The sequence below is a fragment of the Echinops telfairi genome, unplaced genomic scaffold (genome assembly GCF_000313985.2).
Source record: "Echinops telfairi isolate 266 unplaced genomic scaffold, ASM31398v2 ScPeMD7_7469;HRSCAF=8507_1, whole genome shotgun sequence".
NCBI classification, from domain to species: Eukaryota; Metazoa; Chordata; class Mammalia; order Afrosoricida; family Tenrecidae; genus Echinops; species Echinops telfairi.
Genome location: NW_022111373.1, coordinates 69,090,069 through 69,101,182, shown reverse-complemented (window position 1 = coordinate 69,101,182; position 11,114 = coordinate 69,090,069). Strand labels below are relative to the sequence as shown.

At 40.7% G+C, this 11,114-nt stretch overlaps 1 protein-coding gene across 1 annotated transcript in view; it reads right to left on the bottom strand.

Annotated features, from left to right (window-relative positions):
* Window positions 1–506, bottom strand: part of SSBP2 (single stranded DNA binding protein 2) — a 321,263-nt gene extending 320,757 nt beyond the window's left edge. The window contains exon 1 of the mRNA XM_045285203.1: window positions 352–506. Within this exon, the coding sequence (XP_045141138.1) occupies window positions 352–506 (155 nt within the window). The remainder of the gene's footprint in view (window positions 1–351) is intronic.
* Window positions 507–11,114: the final 10,608 nt, after the last annotated feature.

Here is an 11,114-nt window from a genome sequence, read left to right as displayed (position 1 = left end):
TCTGGCTCGTGCCCCCGCGCCGGGACCCACTCTTGATCTCTCCCGTCCTCAGCCCTACTCCCAGGGGTGTCGCCCCCGCCCAGCTCCCGGAGGGCCGACTGGCGGGGGACAGCGTGCAGCTCCCTCGACCTTCGAGCTGAGCGACCGGGAGCGGCTCGCCTCCCCTCCTGGGAAGGGACCGCGCCTTCAGCCCTCGGCGCCGCTGGGGTGGCGTCGCCTGGCTCCTGGGGCTGCGCCCTGCGCCGGGGTAAGCGCCCTGCCTCGGGCCTGCCTCCTCTCTAAGGATTAAGTCTGCCTCCCAAAGATGGCCCGGTGACTCCGGGGAGGGGAGGGGGCGCAGTTACCCCCTACCTCGGCCCCTCGAGCTGGGAGCTCGACGACGCCCCGAAGCACCAGCTCCCCTGCCGATGAGCCGCAGAAGGAGCTCCCCCCACCCTCCCCGCATCCCCTCCCGGCTTGGTTTTCCAGCCTGCAAGGTGGTGCCAACTCCTGCTGGCCCCTGGCATGGAGAAGGCCTTTGAAAGACCTCCCTGCCTCGGTTCTTGCTCATCAGAATAGGGCCCAGCACTGGTCCAAGGTTCCAGAGACCGACCGCCCCTCAGCTAAAACGCTGCCTGAGGATATAGCTGGGTCCAAGTCCCTAACCCCAGTGCCGTAAATGTGCAAAAGTTTCTGAAGCATACACAACCTGGTTCCAAATAGGAGTCCATCCTTCATCTTGCAGAAATCAAGAGAGTGCAAATGGGGTTAGAGATTAGAGATGGATGTCAAATGGGTAGTAACTGAAGAGGGGTGCAGGAGGCGTGGACCCCTGGAAACATCAGGGAAGGATGAGGAGGGTGCAATAGCTATGGGAGGGGAAAGGAAATAGAATTCAAATAAAGAAGGTACCTTTCCATCCCTTGCATAAAGCTATAAGCTTTTAGTAGTAGAAGGATCATAAAAATGCATATGAAGATACAGAGAAGGGTGGAATGGAAAGAAATGGGCTTCTATGGGCACTGACAGCAAGTGATAGGAATAGAACAACAGCCGAAGGTTAAAGAAGGGCAGTTAGTAAAAATGAAAGGTAGAGAATCAGAATGGGGGTTGGCAACCAAGTATAAATCAGAAACCTAGGGAAATGGAGAGGAGGGGCCTGCTCTCCTGCTATGGGGAAAATAAAAAATTGGAAAAGTAAGATGTAAAAAGATAGGAAAGTAGAAGAAACCGAATCAAATCAAGAAGCCACAGAATGATAGTAAAAGGAAATGACAAAAGGTATAGACAGCTGAAACTATGATTAAAGAAAAGAAGAGAGAAATAAAAAGCACTTTTAGTGAAAGGACAAAAATTCAGAAGAAGCGGATAGAAACAAGAATAAGGGAAGGGATATGGGGAGATCACATTGGCCTAACTGAATTACTTTCCACAAGAAGTAATGTACCACTTCTAACTCTGAAACCCTCTTCTGTGTTTAAAGACCTACAATGATTGGGTGGTTGAGACATTACCCTGATGGTCTCTGAAGAACTCAGCCGATGGAGGCTGAGCCAGTAACCTCTCTTTTAATGAAATTTTGCTCAAAAAAAGAATGAGGCTGCCACTGTTCACAGACTAGACCTTCGAGGCTTGATGTGCAATTGTCCACTTCCATTGCCTTTCACCCAGAAAGCCATTTTAAGGCTTTTTAAGCATTAAGCATTTTAAGGCTCCCACCTCCCATTGAGTACTCCCTAAGAATGCTGTCTTGGAGAAAGTTCTGACAAACTGATCCACCCTCTTCAGCTCCAGGAATATTGGAAGATTTCCATTGAAAACTAAGTGAGCTTGGTACCTAAACATCAAACTCACTGCCATCTAGCTGTTACTGACTCTTAGTGACCTCATAGGTCAAGGTAGAATTGCCCTTGTGAGTTTCCAAAATGCCCCATCTTCTGAGGGGCAGCTGGTGGTTTCCAGCTGTTGACCTTGCAGTTAGTAGTTCAATGTGTAACCACCAGGGCTTCTACAGGCTTCATACAGTTAGTTACTAGCAAATTAGTTACGAGTGCTTGCACTCATACCAGGGTCAACTGAGGTTCTCGGTAACACATTAGGATTGCCTTAGGATGATCTATTTTGTTGTTGCTGATGTTTTTTAAACAGTTAATGTCTCAGATTCCTTCCCAGATCAACAGAATCAGAACTTTGTGGGTGGGTCCAGACATCTGTGTTTGTTTGTTTGTTTGTTTTAAATGGTTATTATATAGCCAGGGCTGCTTGCCTTTATTCTTCAATATTCATTTAAAGATAGCCAATGGGCACAATCTTGCTCAGAGTTTAGAGTGAGATTTTTAAGTTGTGGCTGTATGTAACTGACAGATCGCTATGATCTGACTTTTTCCTGTAGACTTTGCATTCCACCACTGATCCAACAAGCTTGTTAATAGGATGAAAATGTATGACCACATGTGTTCTTATAGTACAAGACCACAAACAGGCATGGTTTAATCTGCTATTTCCTAAAGAGAAGAGAAAGAAGAAAAATAGGAGATGCTTTTTGCTATCTACTGCTGTAATTTACTCATTTGATTGGTTTTCACCCAAATTAGGTACATGGAAGGTCATTTGAGCAATGGTATATTTGCTGTTATTTCAAAAGTAAATACATTATAGACCTGCACAGTGGGGTATGGAATTCAGAATGATTTGGTCTCAGTATCTGGAAAGAATAAAATGCTAAAAGGTCTTAGTTCAATTTTGCCAAGTTAATGTCAGAGTTACCTTTATAAGAATGTTATCATCCAACAAATATACAAATTTAAAACATGCTGGCATGGTAACCTTGAAACTTAAGCGATCAATTATCATTAAAACATCTCCACAGCTATCTAAGCCATCCCTGTTTTATTTTCCTCTTAATGTTTACACATGTAAATAAAATGCTTCTTTGCCCTTGTTCAAATTATTTTGAGTACAAAGAGTGTTCTTTGCATCAGCAACTGTATCTCGTGGGGCCAATATTGTAATTAATGAGATTTGAAACACATATTCTGAGCCAAATTTGCGTGCCCTGATACAGCATTAAAGATCATTGTTTTATTTGTTTTGATTTTTAAAAGGAGATACATGATTGGACATTCAATACTTCCTAGTGTAAAGAATCACAATATCACAATGATTTTAGAGGGGTTTTGCATATATGTTTGTTTTTAACCTCAGAAATTAGACAAGTTCATTTTGAGAGGCTGGACCAGGATAGGGGGAAACTGGCCAGCTGACCCACCAAAATAGAGCATTTGGGGTTAACTTTTTTTTTTTTTAAAGAAAACTTTCTTCTTTTAGATATATAACACCACAATTATTTAGTCATTGGGATTTTTTTTTAATTTGGGTGGGGTTTTTTTCCGTTTTGTTTGGGCACGTGTGCACAATTTTATCTTTCTGGAACCTACATCTTATTCTTGGAAGTCTTTATCATTTTAAAGCAGGCGTTCACTACCCTACCCTGCCCAAGCTCTAGATTGAGGATACATTTTCTTGATCTTCATTTTTCCTCTGCAACATGAAAGTTCAAAATGTCTACATTCTTACAGTGCTGGGGCCTCAGGAAAGCTTTCCCTGTGTTATGCAGAACAAAGGAACTACCTCTTCATATTTAAATGGAAGCTAATCATGAATTTAATTATTTGCATCACTGTAGAACATTTAGCATGTTAACTTACAAAAATAACACATTGAGACAAGAAATATTAATAAATATAATAGAAAAGTAAGAAATCATTTAGACAGTGAAATGAATTTTGTTTTATTTTCTTTTTATGAAATTTCTAAAGGACAAAACTGTTCTATTATTGCTTCATAAAGCTAATTAGTTCATAGAAATAACCTCCTTAATTGCACTCATATCACTTTTCATTTCAAAACATTGAACAGAGTATCATTCACTTAAATTCAGTATACTGTACTTCAGTTTGTTAGATTTTCCCAACCAGATCTTCAAAATTGGTAAACTGAGCCCTAGAAAGATTTGTTAGCGTGACCTGATCCCAAAAGCAAACAGACGCAGTTCCAGAAGGAGAACTCCATGTTCCTGGCTGGCAGTCCTGTTCCCAGACCACGAAGCCGCACCTCTTTCTCTCAGAAGTGACTATTCCACAGAGGAATGTGAGCAAGCTCTGAGATGTTGTCACTCAAACTACCTTATGAAATTTCCCTCCCAGGCACACCGGGCCAGCATACTCAAGTTCACACAATGCTGAAACACCATGCACTGAAGGAACGGTGTAAGTGGAATCCCGGCCACTCGACAACTATACAACATTGTCTATGAAAGAGGGCTTCAGAGTAACATTATTCGACACATCCTTGTTGATTTAGCATCAGTTAATCTGAGGCAATGTATAATTACTTAACCTATTGCTCTGGACTTTTTTAAGTACCAATTTACATATTCATAAACACTTATTGGTGGGATGGAAGAGAGAGTGTTCAGAGCCAGCCAATTCCAAAATGTTCCACCTCTAGAGTGCCTAGTCTTTTTACAGCAACCATCAAGAATTTGAAGTTTAGTAACTTGGAATAAAATGGAATAATCTTAGTACAAAGGGCTGTACATAACTGAAAATGAAGAAAAATGAAAAATCAGGGCAACCATGGATGGCAATTTCACACCCTTTAGCACATTCTGCAAAACAAATTCCAAGTGTTGTGGTGTTCACTGGTTGGATTTTTTTTGTCCTTAAATATTGAGAGTTTCTTTGGAAGTATGCCAAAGAGTATACGTTATTCAAAAGCATTACTGTATTTTTTAATGCATTCCTAACCCGTCACAATGGTTTTCCGCCTACTGAGGTGATGCCAGTATCTTTGCACTCTTAGAGTTGACAAAAGCCCCAGTCTTGAGGGGGAAACGGTGCAACATTCCAAGCAGTGTCATTTCCTTCTGTTGGGAATGTAAATATAAAAAGAAGGAAAAACAAAACAAAAACACCTGCTACTTTTACTTTTCATGATTTTCCAAAATCACTGGTTCTTTATAACCAAGTGTGACAGGATCATGGGGTGGTACAAACATATAATCACTCAACTACCAGAGCCTGAGAAGACAAATCTACTTTCATAACCATACAGCCTTGGGAATTCTATGGAGCAGGGCAGCTCTGCACGCATGGGTCACCGTGAGTCAGAGTCAACTGAATGGCAACTAACAACAAAACCACCGAGGATGGCAGGGAAAGGAGATGACAAAATATGCCAAGAAATAGTTGAAGAATAAGAGGCTATATATGTATATGTGTGCGTATACATACCTGTATATATATAAAGTAGCAGTGATAGTTGCATAACATGGTGAAAGTACTTAATGACAATGAACTGAAAAATGGTTAAATTTGTAGGTTGCATATGTTATTTGGATAGATCCAAATAAAATCTATTAAAAGCGCTGCATAGTCACCGCCAATCATGAGCAGTGAAGGTTAGAAATGCAGAGCCATATGTACTTGCCAAAACTAGAGACAATACTTTAAATATTTTATTTTGCCCAAAAGTTTTTTATGTCAACTAAACTATACCAGATTATTACAATACATTAAATATGACAATTCCTAAAAATTTATAACCATTTTGTCAAGTGGTAACTACTGCCTGCCAATATCATTATCAGATACGAAGAGATGATACTTGTTCAGTCAGTTACTCATCAGATACATAATTTTAGGGTCTCAATATCCTAGTCTTCCAAACTCTCTCAGGTCCTTTGCATTGCACGTACATGCTGGAGGTAGAGTATTATGGATTGAATCGCTGTTGTTGTTAGGGGCCATCTAGTCAGATCTCATCCATTACAACCCTTTCCATAACAGAAGGAAACGCAGCCTGGTCCTGTGCCATCCTCACAGTTGTTCCTATCCTCAGTCCATGGGTGTAGCCACTGTGTCCACCCATCTCATTGGGGGTCTTTCTCTTTTCTCTGCTCCCCCACTTTACCAAGCATGATGTCTTTCTCCGGAACTACTACCTCCTGACAACATGTCCAAAGTACTTGAGATGAAGTCTTGTTGCCATCCTTGGCTTTCTTGCCATATTTACTTCTTCCAAGACAGATGTGTCTATTCTTTTGACAACCATGGTACTTTCAATATTTTTCCCCAGCACCACCATTCAAATGCATCACCTCTGCTTCTGTCTTCTTTATTCAATCTCCATCTTTCATGTGCATGTGAGTCGATTGAAAATACCATAGCTTGGGTCAAGGGCACTTTAGTCCCTGCTTTTCAACACTTTAAAGAGATCTTGTACAGCAGATTTACACAATACAATGTGCTGTCTGATCTCTTGACTGCGGTGTTCATGAACATTGATCGTGGATCCAAGCTAGACAAAATCCTGGACAATTTCAAACTTCTCTTGATTTATCATGATGTTACTTATTGATATAGTAGTGAGGATTTTGGTTATCTTTACATTGAGTTGTAACCCATACTGAAGGCTGCAATCCTTTATCAGGAAGTGCTTTAAGTCCTCCTCACTTTCAGCAAGCAAAGTTGTATCATCCGCATGTCACAGGTTATTAAGCCTCCCTCCAATTCTAATGCCACATTCTTCTTCATATCATCCAGCGGGTGATTTGCTCAGCATACAGATTGAATAAGCATGGTGAGAGGACACAACTCTGACTGACAATGTTCCTGATTTGAAACCACACAGTGTTCCCTTGTTCTTTTCACATAATTCCCTCTTGATCCCTGTACAGGTTCCACATGAACAAATTGAAGTGTTCTGGAATTACCATTCTTCTCAGGTTTCCCACAGTTTGTTTTGATCCACACAGTAGAATGCCTTCACATAGTCAATAAAATACGTATGGACATCTTTCTGGTATCTTCTGCTTTGAGCCAAGATCCATCTGACAACAGCAAGGATATCCCTTGTTCAATATCCTCTTCTGAATCCAACTTGAACCTCTGGCAGCTCCCTATCGATGTACTGTTGAACAATTGTTGGATGATCTTAAGTAGAATTTCACTAGTAGGTGATATCCATGATACTGTTCTACAATTTGAGCATCCTGCTGAGTCACTTTTCTTTGGAATGGGTGAAATATGGATCTCTTCCAGTCAGTTGGCCAAGTATCTGTCCTCCAATTTTTCTGGCAAAGAAAAGTAAGCGCTTCCAGTGCATGATCATCTTGTTCAAACATTTCGATTGGTCTTCCATCAGTTCCTGTGTCTTTGTTTTTGGCTAATGTTTTCAGAGCGGCTTGATTTTTTTCCTTCAGGACAATTGGGGTTTGCTCATATGCCATCTGTTGAAACTGTGGAATGTCAAGTGGTTCTTTTGGGTACAATGACTCTGCATGTTTTCTGTTTTCATTCGATTAATGGGCCATGGAATCTTCCAAGATTGTAACTCGAGGCTTGAATTTCCTCTTGAGTTCGCTCAGTTTAATGAATGCTGAGTGTTTTCTTCCTTTCTGATTTGCTAACTCTAGGGCACATTTCATTATAATATTTGACTTTGTCTTTGAAATGTTTCTGTTCAGGTGTCTGACAGGTGATGGTGCATTGAATTAGGGGGAAAAAAATAAAACAAATCATGTGTTGTAAATCCTGATTCCTAAAGTTGGCTGTTGAGTGGAGTCTTGGTGGCAACAATGAAAGGTTGGCATTTCAGACTCAATCAGCAGCTCTCAGGGAGAAAGACCCGGTGACCGGCTCCCATAAAGATTGGAAGAAAACCCTATGGGACAGCTCTGCTTTATCTCATAGAGTCAGTGTGAGCTGAAAATTAACTCAAAGGTATCTAAGAACAAGTTTTTGTGGATGTAATCTCATTTGGGAATGGGGTTTCTTTGTTATGATAATGAGGGCATATCGGTACCTGGCATGTTTTAAACCAATCATCTTTGAGATAAGAAGAGAGCAGATTAGGCACAGAGAAGGAAGTACAAATGGAAGGGAAGATACGAACCACAGGAACCACTGGGAATGGAGGAACAGTGAAAGTTGAAGAATCAAGGACCTTCCCCCAGAGCCAACGAAGAGAAGGAAGCCTTTCTCTACTGCTAGCTCCCTGAACTAGAATTTCTAGTTTCTGGACAATCAGAAAGTAAAATTCTGATTGTTAAGTCATCGGCTTGTAGTTCTGCAAAGTAAAAAACACTAAGAAACGAAGACTTAGGAGATGAAACTGCCACACAATGCTGACAGGAACAAGGCAAAGGACAACTAAGTTTGTCCAACTTCTGAGAAGCACATTTCTACAGTATCAGGATCAGTGTTGAGCAGGTTAAGAAAAATAGATATCGATCTTATGATCTGCTCTTGTGCTCCACTCGGCGCTTGCCTCCAACACTGCCCTCCCTTAAACGCTCACGGAATTTTTGGTGCAATAATCCTGTATAGTGCTTTAAAAGACCTTAATAAATGTCTACATTCTCAAGGATGTTACTCAGGGCTGGGGTTGCTGCTACCCTCTGGGCTAAGAAGAGTTTTTACCAAGAATACTGACCTCTGAAATAGGCATATTCTTCTTTGATACTTGAAGGGCTCAGAAACGAGTTTTGAGATTGCAATATTCATCTACTTGTGCTTTGTAGGTTTGTCAAGTTACTAGATATCACCAGTGATAGCCTTCTTTCACTTCCTTTTCTGAATCTGGCTGGTCCCTGTGGACGTACTGCTGCAACAGGTTTGAATTCTCTTCAGAAAATGGCAAGGTCAACAGTTCAAGCCCATCAATGGCTCCTCAAGAGAACGCTGAGGCTATCTGCACCAGTAAAGATGTACAGTCTTGGAAACCCTATAGAGGGTCACTGAGTAGGAACTCACTCAGTGGTAGTGACGTTGTTTGATGATTTCCACAACTGACTCACTCACCTCTCTTTGGAATGGACAGACATGGCTTTCTACTCCCATAAACAGTTATGGGAATTGAACCTACAGGGGTCGCTATGAGAATACATCTACTCGATGGCTGTCAGGCCAGAATTTTGAATTCTAGTCAATTGGCCAGGAAGTTATCTTCCAAATTTCTTGGAATACGCAAGTGATCACTTCTAATGTTACATACATTGTTGAAACATCTCAAATGGTATTTCATTAATTCCTAGAACCATGTTTTGTTTCTGTTCTTTTTTAACCAATGTCATCAATATAGTTTGAACTTCTTCCCTCAGTACCATCAGGTCTTGATTGTATGCTACCTTCTGAAATAGTTGAATGTCAAGTCTATTTGATACAGTGACTATGAATTTCTTTAATTTTCTTTTGATGCTTCCTGAATAATTTAGTGTTTTGCCTGTGAAATCTTTCAATAAGGTAATATTCAGAAAAATATTCAGAAGAGGATGTGATATGAGGTATATAAGCCATGAGATTTTTTTAATTGTCTCATGTGCATGCAAGAGTTAGAGAATGTAGAAGGATAACCAGAGGAAAATCGAATTATGATGATGAAAAAATATTTAATATACAATGGTATGCCAGAAGAAGGAATAAATCTCTTTTGGAGGAATAGAAACATAATATATTGTAGACATGTTATCAGGAAGGACATCCCCAGGTAAAGACATCAAGTTTAATAAAATAGAGAGTCAGTGAAAAATAGACGGCCCTCACCAGGATGGATTGACACAATGGATACAGCAATGGGCTGAAACCTGGCAATAACTGTGAGGAAGGTGCAGGCCCAGGCAGCGTTTGGTTCTGTTGCACCAATAGGGTCCCTGTGAATTTGAACCGACTCCGACACCCGGCAACACAGTGCTGTTTAAGGAGACCTGGTGAAGCAGTGGTTCTAGCGCTCAGCTGGTAAGTGAAAGTCAGTCATTTGAACCTACCAACCACTGTGCAGAAGAAAGATGCGCTCCTCTAAAGGGAACAGCCTTGGAAGCCCTTTGGGAGTAGTTCTGCTCTGTCCTATAGGGGTGCCGAGAAGAAATGGACTCAAGGCCATGATTGGTTTTTTTCTTTATTGCTGTTTTTATAGTCTTGGGGTATTTTGGTTTTCTTTATTTTAAAAGAGAATATAATATGCATAGCACAGGCAACGCATGCCATGTTAATGTCTTATGGCTTTTCTAAAGCTCAAGAGCATTCGCAAGTTAGTGAGTTAGGCTTTGGGCTGTTCCCCACAAGGTCAGCAGTTCTAAATGACCAGCTGCTCCATGAGAGACAGTTGAGGCTTTTGGCTCCCAACAATAGTGCACACTTTTAAGCTCAAAGAATGCACTGCCATCGAAGCGATGCCAACTCATACCAGTCCCATACCGTGAGTAGAAATAGACGCTATCACGGTGAGCTGAGTCATTTTGTTTTGTTTTGTTTTATGCTGTGGGGAAAGGACTACAACTCAATACCTCAGCTACTAGTAGGTCTACAGGACATTATCATAGAATCCCCGACCTTCCAATGTCTTCCTTTTACCTCTTCCTCTCTCTGTTGCTTCCTTTTATTTTTCGCTTTTCCTTGACCACTGAGAAAGGGACACAATTTGAGAGGATTTTGTAAGTGAAATAGGTTGACTTTGGTAATATTACGTGGTTCCACATCAGGTATGGAATTCAAGAACTGAAATTCCTATTGTCAAAATGCATCCTGGACCTTATGCTAAACTTAAAGTGAATTGCTTATTGACATAATGAAACCATCCAGGATTGAGTGGTATGTTGTAAGGATTAAGTAAAATCGTACAGTGAAAGGAAATGTTCGCGAAGCTTAAATACAGAAGATCCAGGAATTTACAAGAAAACGGCATGACTCCTCAAATATTATTTTGCTGATGATAAGAGTTTGAGTCATTTAACAGCTTTTCCTATGGAAATAAATGGAGGGATGTTCTCCCTAAAAGCATGGTGTGAGAGGAAAGTAGAAGAAGGAAGAAGGGTCCCTGAAGGCTTCCTGGAAGATACTGACTTGCATTTCAGCAGAAGTCTCTCCTTATGCCAATCACCTAGTTATTTTGGAACTCATTCACAATTCCCACTTCTGATCAAGAATTTCCATAAAGATTAACTGATAACTATTTTTTTTGGTAAATTTTTATATTAAATCATCTTATTGGGGGCTCGTTCAACTCTTATCACAATCCATATATCCATCCATTGTGTCAAGCACATTTGTACATTTGTTGCCATCATCATTCTCAAA